The 17,786-nt window shown below is 43.6% G+C and overlaps 3 protein-coding genes across 3 annotated transcripts in view; 2 read left to right on the top strand and 1 right to left on the bottom strand.

Annotated features, from left to right (window-relative positions):
• On the bottom strand, positions 1-6,625 carry RNF114 (ring finger protein 114). Its single transcript, XM_056354215.1, has 6 exons — positions 6,465-6,625; positions 5,649-5,799; positions 4,486-4,592; positions 3,765-3,879; positions 2,200-2,307; positions 1-1,974 (listed from the first exon to the last, which is right to left on the bottom strand). Exons 1-6 carry the CDS (start codon positions 6,590-6,592, stop codon positions 1,909-1,911), a joined length of 675 nt encoding a protein of 224 aa, XP_056210190.1. The 5' UTR covers positions 6,593-6,625; the 3' UTR covers positions 1-1,908.
• A 1,053-nt stretch (positions 6,626-7,678) lies between these two features.
• SPATA2 (spermatogenesis associated 2) lies at positions 7,679-16,809 on the top strand. The gene is made up of 3 exons (XM_056354064.1): positions 7,679-7,940; positions 10,892-11,317; positions 13,065-16,809. Exons 2-3 carry the CDS (start codon positions 11,000-11,002, stop codon positions 14,316-14,318), a joined length of 1,572 nt encoding a protein of 523 aa, XP_056210039.1. The 5' UTR covers positions 7,679-7,940; positions 10,892-10,999; the 3' UTR covers positions 14,319-16,809.
• The window catches only part of LOC130156003 (opsin-5-like), a 45,049-nt gene continuing 38,446 nt past the window's right edge, over positions 11,184-17,786 (top strand). Inside the window, exon 1 of the mRNA XM_056354065.1 lies at positions 11,184-11,317. The gene's annotated coding sequence lies outside the window, so the exon portion shown is untranslated. The remainder of the gene's footprint in view (positions 11,318-17,786) is intronic.

Here is a 17,786-nt window from a genome sequence, read left to right as displayed (position 1 = left end):
TAGGATTTTATAAATTAAATGACCTTTATTTGTAGTTGTCTTCAAAATTCAAGAACATGACAAAGTAATTGCTCGGAAGCTTCTAACTGCTTTTTAAAACATTTTATCAGAATTGCATGGAAGTGCACTTAGAATAGGAGCAGAAATCTAGAGAGTCAATGGGTATCACCCAAACTGTGTTCTAGCCAGAACCCAGAAATCCCCATCCAACCACTAATACATTTTAATGACTTTGCAGATCGAGCATTAAAAATAATCAAACCCAAACACAGTACTTCTTCCACAGTACCATGAGATTTCCTTCTCCCGCCCGCCCCACCCCAAGGCTGAGCTTCCAGTCACCAAGCAGACACTTGAGGATGAGTCTGTAACAGCCCATACCAAGTTGGGGAAAACATACTAAAACCAAGTTCAACTTCAACGTTAGAGGTCTGGCTGACATAACGGGGCATGTTTCATCGTTTTAAGTATAAGGCTATGCTGCAGTCTGCCGAGTGCAGTGATACTAAGTTTACTGCTCAAATATATTAATTAGTATTCAATTCTGTGGCGGTGCAGGTCCACTGCTCCAATTAATCATGCTTAAATTAGACTAGACATCTCAACACTACTGTGATTTACAAGTTCTGTTCAGATGTCTTAGATCATTAGATCTCAGCATCTTGACTGTGCAGTTAATGAGAATGTTAAACTGAAAAGGAATCTCTATAGTAAAGGCATAGACTTGAATACAGAGTATCCATTTACCACGTGCTGGAATTGTCATCCTGCTTTCTTGGTTATATTTTACTTCTCCTTTGAAAGCTATACCTGCATACTATACACATAATATTATATGGAAAACAATCTAAGTACAGCTTCAGCTACTTTAGCAATATTTAAATGAAGAACAGGAATTCAAAATAGCTGTTCAAATCTGTAATGCAGAAACTATGCAAGTGCTATGAATTATTGGTTAGTTTTGCTACCAGGTTGCCTTGAGAGATGGGAAAACTAGGAATATATATATATACGAAAATTTTAGTTCAAATAGAAAGCAGAGGTATTGAAAAAAACTTCTGAATTCCCCTATCAGCATAAGGCTTAAAATCACTAGAAAATCAGTTTCAAAAACACCAGTTCAATCATAAAGCCAGCAAATACAATTCATATTTGCTAAAATAGTTTAAAAATGATGCATTTTAACTAAGACCAACATTAAAGTTTATTTTCCAGGCTAGAAATTATGGAAGAAAGTAATAATCATGCATAGAAGTAAAATATTTTGAACTAGTTGCTTACACAGGTGCAAAGATTGGCTAAGGAAGTTTGTAGTTTGAAGACTCATACTGAAGACATGTTTTCCATATAGTTGAGACGCTGCCTATAAGAATTTAAACACTGGGAAACATCATGAAATCACAGGCATTATAGGTCACTTTAAATGAGAGCTGGTCTGACAATTACGGTTAGCACCTAGAGGTCTCACTAAAGGAAAACAGCTACAAATACACCTCTCATACTATCATTTAAGATATGTAACTGAGATAGGGAAGATATAGTTATTAACTAGTTCAGGACATTCCATTTGGAATGTTTTTAAGACAGTCAAATGAACACAACTGCAGTAGAAACCAAGAAATAGGTATAAGTAAACAGATTTGTCTCCTCCATGTTGATCTACAATCAAGCTGTGTGTTGAAGCAAGTAAGAAAATCAGGCTGACAGGGTTAAACGGCAAAGAGCATGTTAACAAAAGATTAAGTGGTACAGAAATACCAAACCAGGATTTGAAACCAAGACAGGGATTAAAGTATTCCGTATTTCAGGATGCCTGAGTTAATCTTGGGATGTACAGGGAGACATGCGAGGATGCTGGGCATTTCCCCCTCATGGAAGCTTGGTTTTACAGTTAATCTTCTAGTTGGTTCATTTATCCCGTAAGGAACGCATCAAAACCTGTGCCATCATATCATCTTCATCAGCATCATAATCCTATGGACAAAGAGTACAGAAATTCCTTTACTGCAACAGCCGTGCTGGTTAATACAACACCAGATAAGAACAGAAAAAAAGCTGTTTTTTCTCTTGACTTGCCAATAATCTAATTTCTCTCACGATACTATCTGCATGGATGAGATGTCACAGTAGTGGCTAAGTAAAAAATGTTGGGCTTTTAAGAATCATCAGGATGTATTCCAAAGGTGAGGAAACACATACCACAAAAGTATCATACGAAAAGCGATGTCGCCTTTGAAGGTGCTCCATGAAGTTAGCACTCCTGTAATTTGGATCTCCCCATGGCATTGAGGCACAAATTGGGCAAACCTTCAAGAAAAACCCAAAAAAGCCAATTAAGCCCCAGTGGTTAAGTGCTTTAACATTTACAGTAGGAAGTGCAGGACAGAGACAGTATGGAAGACTGAAATTTGAGGTTTATGACAACTAGTATTCTATATGCAAAATTATGTCAAATATTTTGCTGGGACATTTAATACAAAAGCCTCAAATAACCCTCAATAATTTTGTCTCACGTCTCTGAAACGGAAAGGCTTAGCCTTCTCCCTACATTCTGAGAATCGGAATTCACCACAGCTGTTTGCTTTACAAAAGTTCAGCCTTTATTTCTCAGTAACAGAAAAGTTTTCTTGATCTCCTTTGTAAAGATCACTTCACTCCAAGAGGAAAAAGTAACTTTTTTCTAAATAATTTGGAATTCAAAAAACCTTCTAGAAAAATGGAAGTTTCAAATACAGCTCCATGTTGCACAATTCCTCTTACATGAAGAGGGAGTATCAGCAGATAAAGATTACTAGAGTGATATACTATTTTTTGCAAGCATTTTTCCCAATGGTTTATATTATCTTCTTGCTGAAAATAGCAGAGGAGAAAATTAAATGTCTTTTTTCAAATTACATTTTATTAATTTGATCTTTGTTACTGTGCATAATTAACTTTCAATGTCTACCATTTTTCAAATATGAAAGAAGGATGTGACCTAGCTGCAACAGGAATAAACTAGTCACCTCCAGAGAACGTATCAAAAACCAACATCAAAATTATGTAAAAGTTAAATGCATGAACAGCTGTCATTGTTTAATCCCAGCTGGCAACTAAGCACCACACAGCAACTCGCTCACTCTCCTTGCCCTAGCGGAATTGGGGAGAGAAGACTAAGAGCAAAAAAACTTGTGGGTTGCTATAAAGACGATTTAATGGGACAGAAAAGAAAGAAAATAATAATAATAATGATGATAAAAGAATTAGAATATACAAAGCAAGTGATGCACAATGCAGTTGCTCACCACTCACCAACTGATGCCCAGCCAGTTCCTGAGCAGCGGCCCCCGGCCAGCTTTCCCCCCCAGTTTATATACTGACCATGACGTCATATGGTACGGAACATCCCTTTGGCCAGTTTGGGTCAGCTGTCCTGGCTGTGTCCCCTCCCAGCTTCTTGTGCCCCCCAGCCTCCTCGCTGGCAGGGCACGAGAAGCTGAAAAATCCTTGACTTAGTATAAACACTGCTTAGCAACAACTAAAAATATCAGTGCGTTATCAACATTACTCTCATCCAAAATCCAAAACACAGCACTGTACCAGCTACTAGGAAGAAAATTCACTCTATCCCAGCCAAAACCAGGACAACAGCATTCCCACATTTGACTTCAACAGGAATAATTATAAATATGTACTTAACTTCAAGAGTAAGTCTCTAATTCATTGTTTCAAAGGGATTTAAGACTAGACTTCATTGCAATTCTTGCACCAAGACTTTTTATTACCACTTGTTTTGCATCCATGCTGTGCAATGTTTTGCAGTGTTCAACTAGTCCTTCTTGATCAAAGTTTTTCTCGCTGCAGTAGGGACAAGGAAAGGTAAAGCGATTTGGGAAGTTCCTGGTTGGGGGGAGAAAAGAGATTACTTATTGTAAGAAAGTTAAAAGTAAAAACTTTAGGATTCAATACTTGAAAGTTGTCTTACTAGCTCTTAAGAATATAAATTACTCAAAGCAATAATCTTATTCTATGCAGTTAAGACAGGCTAATTTTAACCCTCAACTTGTAATCCCTAACAATATTTTAAGTAACTCTGAATATCATCCATATTTACACAGAAAGATAGTTCTGTAAATGTTATGAGTGTAATTTATCACTACTTTTTAAATGCACAGGATAACACCCAGTGCACTACAATGCAGATGAATGCGCTACAGTCAATGCTGACTTCCCTTCATTATCAGTTACTAAAATCAAGAGCCAGAAAGAAAGGTTTTATTTAAAAAAATAGTTACTTTTACCGAGTACCCTGATCTTAAAGACGTCTTGTGCATACTTGCCTGTGCACAGTCATTTGCAGGATTAAGGCTTAGTTTTTAATTATGTGAAAGGATTAAAACAATTAACACACAAACTGAACAAAGAGGTAAAGCCTGCTTTTACTTAATTTTTTTTTTTGTGTGTGACACAAAAAAGGACAAGTATTTCCAGAGAAGAGCTAGTTACCTGGTGTTGTGAAGTGGTTCTTTAGTTACGGCTTTCACACCTTCCATTATATAATTCTGGTACTTTGAACAAGAAGCTGCATGGCTACGCATCTTTGAGAGATACATCTGCACCAGCAACAATTGCATAGCAAGGTTAATTTAAACTATTTGCAGTTACTTCCACATTTTTAAGCAGAAGCAGTAAAAAAGTAAAACAGAGCACATTTCTGCAGACAGTGTTAAAGCAGGAAAACCCAAACACTTCAGCTGGCAAGGCAGAAAGCTTTGAGATTATAGATTAGTTAACCCGTAATTTTGCTGCCTGTAATATTTTACAAATACAACACTGTTCAGAAAAGCTCACTTTTCTTAATCTATACTATAGTACAAAAAAAAAGAAACCTTTGGGTAAAGCTAGTTTACCTAGTCACTGAGGAGAAGAGACAGTGTATGGAAAATAATTTGGCTTTTAGTAAAGATTTTGGTGGAGACTGATTGCTAATTTACAATAAGGAAATCTGTAATTCAAGGCCCTACAGTTTCCTGTCTGCTGGAATGAAGATACTACCCAAAAATAAAAAGTGAAATTAAGTGTAATGCTACCCCCCCTTCGTGTGTCTAACTATCCTTTTCTTGTTGTTTTGCCATCTGCTGATATGTTCTTTGCATTCAATTAATGCTAAGAAGCTCAACTTTACAAAGAGAAAGATAGTATCTGTATGGCATCCTTCCTGTTACTCAACATGCAGGACACTAACAAACAATAAGTCTATGGAATATAGCACCCATATAAGACAACTTTGACTCATAACTATTTCAAATGAAGCAAATAAATTTCTATTTAAGAGCCAAGAGATCGCTATCTAAAACCCACATCCACTGTTTCATTACAATGTTCCTCCCACAGAGACATGCTCACAGAAGCAGCTTCAGAAGCAATATTTTGCTATAATTTTAAAATCAGTATCTTTCATTTGAAATTCACTTTCTGAACAGGTACCAATAAAAACCTGTGGCAAAAATGTCAACACTTGGGTGCTACTTATATAAATTAGCACTTATCAGAACAAACATTTTGACCTGATGCTGCAGAAAGCTGAAGAGCAAGCACTTTATTTCCCTCTAAGCAGTATGGCTGAGCAGGCACACTTCATGCACTTAAGTTTCCAAATACTTTCATACTTTTTTATTGCAGCCATTGCAAGTGGTTTCTGTTGTTTCAATTTGCTTTTCCAAGTCCAGAGCTCTGCTACCAGGTGACAGGGTACTGCGGCAGACCCCACAAACCGGCTTTTTCGGCTTAAGACATTCCTGCAGGCACGGAGTGCAAAAGCTAGGATGCGAGAAAAACAGTGGGTGGTAAGAACAGCCCCGCTGGACACACAGCGTAACCATCCAGAGCCCTTCCAATTCTTCTGCCCTAACCAATAAAGGAGTCTCAAGAAATTATATCTAATACAAGAGCAGCCTGTTGACATTTGTGCATGAAGGGAGGAGTCTAGCTCATCATGCTCGGTGTCCTTAGCTTTCGGACAGCGCTCTGCTCCCTTGGTTTGCACATCCTCCAGAAGGGAAAGATACTGAAAGTGAAAGAATATTAGGTTTTTCCCCTGCCGATTAGGGTTGGTTGGGTTTTTTTCCCCCTTTCGTTTTTCAGGAAAGCTCCAGGCCACCGGTATGGCGCTGCTGAAAAGCGGAAGGGCCCGCGGGGGCCCCCTCTCCTCAGGCAGCGCCGATTCATCCCCCGGCCCCCAGCGGGATCCAGCCCGGCCGCACAACCAGCAGCCCTGCCTACCTCGCCCCCGGAGTGGAGAAAGGGGAGCTCTAGGGGTAACCGAGCCACGGCCCCTCACCAAGGCCTCGCTGCCCCCGCCGAGGAAGCCGCCTGCGGGCCCGGGCCTAGGTCCAGCTGCCCTCCCACCGAGGGCTCCAGGGCCCCAAACCACCGCCACCGCAGGCCCGGCCTGGCCCCGCCCCGCGCCGCCAGCAGTCGCTCACACGTGTCCGCAGGGCACCCGCACCGGGCTCTCGTACACCTCCAGGCACACGGGGCAGGTGAAACGTGACAGCGGGTCGTGCCGCCGCTCCGGGGACCGGGAGGAGCCACCGCCACCGGCCACCGCCATCTTCCCGCCGCCGCGCCCCGCCCCGCCCCGCCCGCCAACGGGGGAGCGGCCCGTGCGCAGGCGCAGCACCGCCCCAGGGCGTGTCCGCACTGTGGGCGTGGCTTCCCGCTGGTGGGTGGCCTGGCGCTGCCGCGCCCCGGGGCGCCAACCCGTCTGCCCGCAGGGAGCTGGCGCAGTGCTGCCCGGCGGGACCGGGCGGCGGGCATGGGAACGGAAGGGTTTCACCGGCAGCCCAGCGCCATGGCGGCAGCGGGCGGGGGGGTGCCTGGCGGCGGGCTAACGCCAAGCCCGGTCCGTGCCCAGCCGCCGCAGTGCTGGCCGGGGTGCCCCGCCGGCGGCGGGACGCAGCGCTGTCCTCTCCCTCGTTTGCTTCTAGGGCTGTTCTGGCTTTAGAAAAACTACTGACTTTTCAAGGAAGGAGCCACACGGCCCCTCACCGTCGTTTCTAACGCAACACACAAGCTATCGATAGGAGAGCAAAGATTTAACGATCGATCTTTGTTACTGCCGGTGCATAGCACATCCCCCAGGCACGGCCGCTCCGTGCCCCGGTTACGCTCCTTGCCCCGCACGCCGGCTGGCAGGCTCCTCGTGCGCTTCGCCCCCAGGCTCCAGCCGGCAGCGGGGCCTTCCTGGCGCTGGGGCGCCACCGGGCCCAGCCCCCGGCCCCAGCCGTGCGCAGCTCCTGGGGCAGGAGCTAGCCGAATCCCGCCGCAGCCCAGCGCGCTCCCGCTCCCGAACGCACACGCCGCCTCCACGCTCCCACACGGAGCCGCCGCGGCCGCGCGTGGGACGGGGCAGCGCAGAGCAGGCCCGCGGGGCAGGAGGGGCCCGGGTGCTGCCCGCCCTGGCTGCCCTCGCACCAAGCGATCCTGGCAGTCGCGGCCCGCGCCTCTTCCTCCCCGCCCGCCCCACGGGCCCGCGGCTCAGCCCCAGGGGTCCGGCCCGGGAGCTGGGTCCAGCCCGGGGGCGGCTCAGCCCCGCAGCCGGGCGGGCCCTGAGGAGGCCGCCCCGCCCCGCCGACGTCACGCGGCGGAAGTGCATCCCAACGGCAGGAGGCGGTGCCCCGCCCACGCCATCTACTTCCGGGGCGCCGCTGTCAGCCGCCCCCTCCCGCTGGCCGCCGGCAGCCCCCGGGCTGGTGCCGGGAGGCCGAGCTGTGAGGGCGGGCGTGCTGCGCCGCTGGGCTAGCCGGCAGCTCTTCCGGGGGGGGGTGGGGTGGCCCCTACTGGGACGTCGCGGGAGCGTGTGAGGGGCCGAGGGGTCCGCGGTCCGCATCCGGGTCACCGGGCGCTTCCGGCAGAGCGGCGGCGGGTCCCGGGCGGCAGGCGCGGCCTGGCGCGGAGCGGTGAGGGACGGGCTCGGCCGGCGCGGGGGGGGCTCTGCCCGGCCGGGTCCCCCGGCGCAGTGCTGGCCGCTGAGGGCCCGGGGTGGTGGGTTGCCGGGGCGGGGCGACGGGCGCTGCGCCCCTCTGCGGCGGGGCGCTGGGGGCAGCCCCGGCGGGGCCGGCTCGGGGTGCCGTGGCCGGTGAGTGCCGCTGGCGCTGGGGAAGCGCAGGCGGCTCTCGGGGCCGTGCCTGCGGCTCCTGGCAGCGGCTGGCCCCCTCCCGCTCTCCCAGCCGGACCGGGCGTCTCTGCAACAAGTGTCTGTGGGAGAACCAGGGTGCGGAGCGGCTCGGAGCCGGTTTGCGTTGGCGTGTCGTTTGCTGCCTCCCCCTCGGCTCACGGGCTGGATTTCCCCGGCGGTGCGGGGTGCTCTCGGGCTATTAAATAGCCTTTGTCGTCGGGATAATTTCCTTTTCAAGTCTTTGGTGCAAGCCTGACGTTTCTGGTCTCCTTGGCGTGGGGCAGGGGAAGGCTGTACCTGCCCGGTGTTCCTCCCCTGCTTCCATAAAGGCTTTTGCATGACAGTGCCCTGCCAGGCAGCCCCGGGTGGGCAGAGTGGTTGGTTCCCTCAGCGGAGGTTTTGACCCAGGAGGTGGACAGAAACGTTTTCTTGTCTTACCAGCAAAAACTGGACTCTGATCAGAACTATTCATGCATCTCCAATGAAATCACGAGGGTTTTGGTCAATCATTTGCAGCAAAACGGCCTTGTTCCATCTGTTCTATCAGCTAGTGTGCTTCTTAAAACTATATTTATCTGTACCTGCTCGCATGCTGAGGTTTTTCTTGAGCCTTGTAACCATGGTTGTTAGCTGTTTGGAGCCTGCCTGGTACTGGATGGGCTGCCTGGGGCAGGGATGTTTTGCTTCTGGAAGATCTGGTGCAGAGGAGCAGCTCAGTGAAGGCTTGCTGGGGTGCTTGCTTTGTCGTGTTTTGCTTTTTGGCTGTGTGAACTCTGCTTTGTGTACAAACTGCAAGTCAAAATCAGAGTTAGCAGTGGCTTTGCAGTGTCACAGTCCGCAGGGCTTTGATGAAGGACTTTCCTTTCATTTGGGGACTTTCCTAATCCTGACGTCTCATATGTGTAACCAAGCACTTTTGTTTAGTAGTTATTAACAGTGGGGGTGGAAGAACTGTAATACATAATCATTGTCAGCACAGGATCATTCCCTGTCCTGGGGGTGTATAACTGATGTGCCAGACAAAGATCCTTCTCTGAAATTGTCTTGTGGAGCTCTTCTTGCTGAGGAACAGACGTTTTGTTGTCTTTGTCCGCAGACTTAATCTTGCACAACTTAAGGAGGAAAGATCTTGGGAAGAGAGAGGGGTTCACTCCTGTCCCTTATGCTCAGATGTTAATTTAGAACTCTGCACTTCCTGTGATTCACAGCTTGTCTCTTGACATCAGTGCAAATTCTGATCGTGGGGAAACTGGGAACAGCGTGCCTTTGAGCAGAAATTGAACTGCTAGTTAACTTTTCCCACTTGGTGTTGCTATTAAGCACACCCTTTCATCAAGTATTATTAACTGCTAGGCTGTTGATTGTTTGTTTGTTTGTTTTCCTGGCCTATTGGTTGTTGGTTTGTAGTGGTGGGTATTTTTGTGGTCCCCCTCCCATGTATTTTGTATTATGGCTCCTTTCATTCAGTTAATTTTGCTCTTAACAGTGATTTTAACTGGAGTGTGTGGGGGCATTGATCAGTATTCTAGCAGCTGAAATTAGTATTGGGTGGAAAGTCTTTTCTAAAGAGCCGTTTCAGACTGACTACAGCCAAAGCAGTACATTGATTTCTCCTGCCTCCCCTCCACTTGATTCACAGTTGGGAAGTCCGTAAGGGCTGGATTGTGTTTTTGCTTAAAAAACCAAAGCGCATTGTGTGCTTTTTGATCACAAGCTCCTCGGGCAGAGAGGATGGAAATGGAGTCTGTTGGCCTGTTAATTACCTTGGGTTTGGTAAAGTAGCATTAGAAGCTTCTTTTGTCACCAGCTTTTTCTGTGAGCTCAGTGAAGTGAAAATGTAGAGCAGTATATACATAAAAACAGCTATCCCCGCAAACAAAAGTGTACATGATGTAAAAACAGAAATTATTTTGCTCTGTTCTAATAAAGCAGCTAAAAATGGCAGGTGTAGCTTTTTTCTGAAATGATGAAAATCTTCTTTGCAGCTGCCAGCATTCAGCTGAAACTTTGGCTGTAGTTTGCAGCAATCAGGGAAGTGTGTTCTCTGTGAGACGGCTGCAGAGCTCTCCCAGCACAGTGATGGCCTGGGTGTGCCATCAGGTGTAATGTGAGTGGCAGTCAAAAGCCTAGAAAATGTTAGAAATAGAAAGGCAAAGTAAATTAATTTGCTCAGTCTAGGGGCAGTCCTGTGCCACTAGAGGAAAAAAAATAAAAGTAGATGCTTTCCCAAGTTGAGTGAAGTAAAACTTCTTTGTTTTTAAAATCTTTATTTCGTTGTGCAGGGAAAAAGAATTAGAGTAATGTTTGTGCTAAGTTGTTTGATCTGAAAGGGCAAAATAAAATGCGGAGGAGAGACCCTAAAAACTCATGCTTCTCCTTTCATTTTTTTTGTTGTGAGTTACTTTTGCCTTGATTCCTTGAGCCAAGGAACACTCAGTCTGAGCTTGAGCCTGCCCCAGGTTTATTGTATCAAACTCTCAGTGCCTTCCTCCATGTGGGTTTGTTATGCTGTTTTACGTGGATAACTGGAAGAGGAATTCAGAATGACAGTGAAAAGCAGGACAGCAGCACTTCTGTAGGCTCTTGTTCTTTTTCGGAAACCTAAAGAGGCTGTTCTGGGAGCTGGTGTTCTGTGAACCATTTCGTAGAATCCTGTGAAGGAGATAGATGCTGTGGACATCTGGGATTTATGCAACTGTGATGACTTGTCTTTGTTTTCAATTTTTATTCCAGAAGAGTTGCCATTACTGAAGATTCTTAATGCCAGATAATCAACCTGCAGCTGAATAACCATGAAAGAGACGAGGTAGCTGCCCAAGTGTGAGACAAAAACTGATTTCAATGGATACAAAATATAAAGACGATTTATTTAGGAAATATGTACAGTTCCATGAATGCAAACTGAATGCTTCTGACAACAAGCAGCGTCCTATTAATGATGAGTATTTGCGAGTGGCAGCGGCAGCCTTACTTTGCCTTCCCAAAATTGATCCGTTTTATAGATTCCGGTTGATAAAATTTTATGAGATGGCTGAAAACTCACTGAGATCTGTGAAATCCTCAAGTTTACATTCTCTCCATAATGCATTCGGCATGCTCGAGACAGTTGGAATTAATCTCTTTCTTTACCCCTGGAAAAAGGAGTTCAGAAATATTAAGGTAAGACACTTCGTGTGGCCATAGAGAGAGCATGATTTATTTTTCTTTGTTTTAATACATTTCATGCATTTCCTTTAAAGACTTCTTTTTTCCACCTATTAGCATGGTTGTATATCTTTGTCTACATACAGCTGGTAAACAGAAGTCATAGGAACATTTCTATGTAAAAAAATAAGTGAAGTTTGTGCTGGTGAGAGTATCCGGAGAACAGAAGTATGAATACCGTCAGCATTTATAATTTGACCATAAAGTAGAGAAAGAGCCTATTTAAGGTTCTTGTTCAGCCTACCCTGCTGCAGTGTCTTAATTTCTACTTGGAGATGCTTTCACTAGGGTTGAGCGGTCAAGTTGTGTTTAAGCTCACTCAAAGTTTGATTTTTGTCTTGCAACAGCTATTAATGGAGCACAGGTGCTAACAACCATTGCATGCTTTAGAGTGGATGCTTTGCTGAGGTTCCCACACGTTGTATGATGATGGTAAAGGAACTTCTCTGAAGGAATTGTTTCCAGAATCTCCTACCTGTTTTTTGGTTCTCAATTAACAAAGTTTTGATTTTAATGTACTTTCAAATTATTTACCTGCAAGGATCTCAGAGGGAAAAGTAGGAACTTATATATTGCTCAGCTTGGGTGCTGGAAGCCAGATAACGGCTTCTCTGCTGTTGATTTCTCTATTTTATCTTTTACTTGTTCTTATATGCTAATACAAAATCACTGCAGTGTTTCAGTAATGAATGCAGCAGATGACCTACAAGAATAGTTTTGAGACTTGAAAGCTGGATAAAAACACTGCTGGTATAGGTGTCTGAAGTCACTTGCAGGTTGTGTGCACCAGTGATGGGTATTTTTGTTGTTTTTTTTTTCTTAAAAAGACAGTATTTCACTATTTAGCAGAGTATTTGAACGTTATTAGAACATTTGAGAGTTCTCCCAACACCCCAAGGGGGAAATTAGCTTCTTTCAAGATCCCTCCATAAATCTTTGTGCTTAAGTTCTGCCCTTTGAAATGCTGGCTGATCCACCAAGGATATCTCTTGATGCACTGCTGATACTGACTTTGGTTAAGTACTATGGATCCAGTACCTGCTCTGTACAGAGATGGGATGGGCAGGCTATTCTTGTCTGCAATCCAAACCAGTTTGAACTAGCTTAAGAACATATCTCGGGTATGCCACGTGAGAAGGATAAACTCCTATCTTTGTTTTCGGGGCTTTTTTAGTGGAAGTTCTTGACCTAATATAAAATTAAATAAAACGGATGTTTGAAACTGCATGGTAATGGTACACAAAAACCATACACACCTCAAGTGTATTTAAAGCTGGACTGAAGAGGACTTTGGTACTCCCGCAGTAATTCTGAGTTCCTGTTATCTCTAGCAAGCCCCTTGTCCAGGGGCAATACATGAAATCTCTGCCTTTTTACCTTCCATAGTAGACTTGCTTGTACACGCATAAAAGTTAATGCCAGTGTATAGCATAGTGGATTTAAATCAACAGGGAGGACATTATGCTAATCAGCATCTCAATTTGAATGAAAACTCTCCTACTTTGAATTTGCCTCGTGAGGAATTTCCATCTGCTGAACAGGAGGGATGCAGAAATGGAGTCGTCTTGCAATAGGAGTTGCATGTGTTCACTGTTGTTATTATTCTATTTAATTATATATTTTCTGTCAATTATCTGAGCATCTAGTCCACCACTGAATTTGTAACCTAGTTTTCCTTTTATTCCCCCCTCCCTCCCCTTAGACCTACACTGGACCCTTTGTTTATTATGTAAAGTCTGCTCTAACTGAAGATGACGTAAGGCAGATTTTGAACTACATGGGCTATGTCCAAGAACTGGGAACAATGTATAAGCTCAAAGAGCAGGTTGAAGCCATTCAAGTGAAAATGGTTTCATTTGAACTCTTTTTGGCCAAAGTGGAATGTGAGCAGCTTCTTGAAATTCACTTGCAAGTGAAGGATAAAGGTTATTCAGAGATTGATGTCATAAATGAACGAAAAAATAGCAATGAAGATGTTAGAGGCTGCTCAGAGGCCATGAAACGGCGTGTAGAGTGCAAAGAAAACTTAAACACTTCCATGGCACGAATGGTACTGCAGAAATCGGCTAGTGAAAGGGCCTCTAAAGATTATTTCAAGCCAAAGGTGAGCAAGCCTTCTAAATCAGTGGACACATATGATAATTATTGGGAAAGTAAGAAGCCACCTTTGATGAGCTCACTGAGTCTCAGGAAAGAACCAATTTTAGTTGATGCAGAAGATGACATTAAAGATGAAATTATCCGTCCATCACCCTCTCTTCTGACAATGTCAAGCTCCCCACATGGGTGTTCAGATGAATTCTTGCCAACTTCATCTCATCACAATGGCATGCTAAGAACAAATGTCCCTTACAGCTCCTATTTTTCTGCTCAAGAGGACTTAGATTTATATACTGATCCTGATTCTAGAAGTATGTTAAATTTTAAAAGACAAGAAGCTATTAAGCCTGATGTATGGCTGTTAAAAACCGATGCCAACCCTGTTTACCACAAACGCACCCACCTAGCCAAAGAGACAGCTTCCCTCAAGTGCCAAAACTGTGGCGTACCTTGTGGCACTTCTGTTTGCCAAAAGTGTGACAATCTGTTCAACTCTAGGCAGGACTACCCAGCAGTGAAACAGAGCGCCTATTCAATCAAACCACTTCCAAATGATGGCTTGTCTCCTGCGTCTGCTTTAAGGGAGAAATCTCAGTACACGTCACAGACTCAGAGTCAAGAGAGAGCTGCTCAATTCAGTTCAAAATCCAAACCTTCAGGCACCTCGCGCTGTGGCTTTTGTAACCGATCCGGAGCTGCAAACACTTGCACGTTTTGCTCAAAAGTCTCATGTGACACTTGCCTCAATGCTTACTATTACGATCCCTGCTGTAGAAAAAGCGAGCTTCACAGATTCATGCCTAACAATCAGTTAAACTATAAATCGTCCCAGTTGTCCCATGTAGTTTATAGATAGGCTCGATTAGTCGGTTTTGGAGGGGAAAGAAAGGGGGAGGGGAAAGGGCTATCCTAACTAATGTTCTGACACCACTGATAAGAAAATACACTGACCTCTTACCAAATCGACACGTCCAAATATTTGGAACCATGGTTCAGTGATCAGGTGCCAGTTCTTGATTTTTGTGGCTTCACAGATGCTGCAGATACATTAGATTTCATGCTGCTATAATTTAGGTAACTCCTAAATGATCATTACTTTTCAATTTAAATGGGGGAGAAGAGCACATTTTTCTTTAAAACTTGGCAGCTGTTGTATTTTAGAAAAGTGACATCACACCTTTCTATTACATTGCAGTCATCTCCTTGCCCAAATAAAACCATGCAAGGCTTGAAAATTAAGTCTGAAAATTAAGATTCTCATTTTCTATGAGCAATGAAGCTACTGCCAATTTTTGATAAAGTATGACTTCAAAATGTGCAAGAAATATGTGAATGGCTTCTTTTGCCAACAAGGACTATTTTTTGAAGTGTGTCTGCATTTCTTGCTCTCCAAAATGCAAACACCACAGCATCTCTTCCTTTCATCTTCATGTTTCTTCCTTCTCCCCTTATCTCCCAGTTGTTTATCTCAAGCTTATATAATCTGAATCTGGGTAATACGTGCTTTATTTTCTGGTGTTGCCAATATCATCCTACTGGTTTTTACTGTATGGTATTTTAAAAAGGTGAACCTGTATTCATGTCATTTAAATTATGCCTAGGGTGTCGTCCTTTCAGATGAGTACAGATTTTCTTTACTTTGTGTTGCACATGTATTAAGTACTGTTCTTTGTACTGTAAATAGGTAATTTGGAAACAGTTTATTTTTAATAAATATTTAATATGTTGAGTTCTTAAAAGTGGTATAATCATTATAACTATGAAGTCTCTCTGGGTTATTTGTTCGGGTGACTTTTTGTTTTTCCTTGTACTGTATTTCATAGCTTATTATAATCACTGTGGTAGACTGATATTCTTGGCTCTGATCAATTTTTGGTTTTTATCTGACTTCTTTTTTTTCCCCGCCCCCCCCCCCCCCCCCCCTCTGATAAGGCTACCATTAGTCTAAGTGGAGTCTTGTCTAAGAATTGCAGGATTTTGGTTCTCGGTGCATGCTTTTCCTTTGTGGTTATGGAAATTGTAAGTATAAATGTTATGCTTGCTTCCAAATTCACTGCAAAATCTGTAGTATAGTCCAGCAAGTAAAGCACTGGCCTGGTTAAAAATCAGAGCTCATTTGTGACTCCTGTTAAAGTAAACCCATCAGTTATGGATGTGAATCAGATAATAATATTTATCTGTATTACTGTAGCACGTAGGAACCCTAGCTGACAACCAGGACTCCGTTGTGCTAGGCTCTGTACAGTTTGACCCCCAAACAACACATGATTATGAATAGTCTTTAGATTTTTATGAAAAGGAAACCCACAAGAATCCTTCTAACTTCCTTATTCCAACTAGCTAGTTAGAACAAAGTATCAGGCAACCTAATCTGACGTGCAGAATTAAATGTGTTTAAAATATCTGTAAAGAATTCTAGCTGAGTTGTGAACTATGTAGTCCACTTTGCACTAAAATTATTCACTTAGGGGTTTTTTAAACACTGTTAGAGTCTAGGCTTCTAAACTTAAATGTCCGTTGATCCCTGTGTGATCGAAACATGCATGAATGATCATCGTTCGTCTTACATTTTTTGGGTGGGGGGAGGGCTTGAGGTAGGTAGAGGGGAAACTATATAGGCTAATGTTGTAAAATAGCTAAAATAATTTTAGCCATAAATGGGTGTCAGAAGTATTACGGAAATAAGATGAAACCAGAGTCTTACAGAGGGCTGAGAACAATAAGTTACTGTACAGTTTGCACTAAGAAACAAAGTGAATGGTGTTCATTTAGCAATCAGGGAAATTTCTGAATCAAGCGACTGCAACTGAACATAATGTTATAGGCAAGTCTTGCCTTGCTGACCCTGAAGGTTGGGGTGAATATTGTTTAGGTGAATGATTTTAAGGTTTTCAAAATCTTGTATGTTTTTTATAAATATATATATATATAAATATGACACAAATGTAGATACATTATGTATATAGTGAAGAATTTAAAAACAATTTTACTATTAAAATACAGTCTAAGGGTGGTTTTCTTTTCGGTGGTTATTTTGTTTTTGTTCATCTTCTGAAGTGTCATGCCTGTTTGGCTGCTATACAGTGTATCTTCTAGTTCACTAGTTCAATTTCCATATGGCTACTCACACTACAGTGAATAACTAAAACTGTGATGCCACGTAATTTTTACGGTGAACATAGCAGGGACTATACTTGCTTTGAAAACGAAAAGTCCTGTGTATATATGTCATGGAATACTGTAGTACAAAACTGTGTTGAATTGAAGTGATACCATGCTCTATTTTTGTGTATCTTACTGTATGAAGTTGCTGTGATTGATACAGTAAAATATATGCTAATTTAAAATGCAGGTGTTTTGCATCTGATTTGTTTAAATCAATTTGTTTTGAAGGAATTGAAAAATAAAGAGGCCTTTAAGAAAAGGCTTAACTCTTTTCTTAAAGTTGAGTGCATGTAGCTGTCTGTTTCACAACTGCGTTTTGCATGCAGAAATGAGTTTAGTGCACAAAGGTAGTCTTGGGGGCAAAATGGGCAAGAGTGTATGTATCATGAGCCTCAGCTTTATGAAATCGGCTGTGCTGCTTGCAGAATGCAGAGCTTTTTACAAAAAGGTTTATTTTCAAGTCTAAGCAGCATGACTCAGTTTGTTCGGTAAGAGCATGTAAGCCAATATGTCAGCAATCTGCAGCAGACAGACTAACGTGGGGTGGAGAGCAGGTTTCATGTGCAATGTGAAGCTAACCTACATTGATTTTCAGCCTTGACTCTTGATATACGCGCTTTTTCTAACCAGCTTCCTGATGTAAGCCGCATCTCACAGAAGTTGTGTGATACTACTGATGTACTTCTTGGCACTTGAGTTAGGCCTTCTGGCTCCTTTTTCATCCTGCTAGCTCTGGAGCAGGATAATCTCAAGTTCCAAACTAGATGGTTTTGTTTGTTTGTTTGTTCCTTGTGTTAAAGCATGTCAGGTGAACGCTTAAATGCCTGAAGTGGCATTTCTGCAAGCCCTCTAATCCTATGAACTGTTGAGGTTACTGAAGTATCAGGGATGATCATAAAAATCTGGCTCAAGGTAACTAAAATATTCTTGCAGCAAATCTTATCTTACATCAGCACAAGAAGCATAGCGGTGTATTTCTGGTACATATAAAATAAGACTTCATACTGTCCTACTGTCTTGACATCTCAGATTACAGACCTGTATGTGTGTCTGCCATGTCTTTTGCTCTCAGCAGAAGTTCAAAGGTTCAGTACACTGTCAAGCAGTTCGGATTTGATGGTTTGAACTGACAGCTCCTTACATTTATTTTTTTTCTGGA

This window comes from Falco biarmicus, chromosome 10 (genome assembly GCF_023638135.1).
Source record: "Falco biarmicus isolate bFalBia1 chromosome 10, bFalBia1.pri, whole genome shotgun sequence".
Lineage (NCBI taxonomy): Eukaryota > Metazoa > Chordata > Aves > Falconiformes > Falconidae > Falco > Falco biarmicus.
The sequence above is the reverse complement of the archived record's forward strand: the minus strand, read 5'-3'. Positions and strand labels throughout refer to the sequence as shown.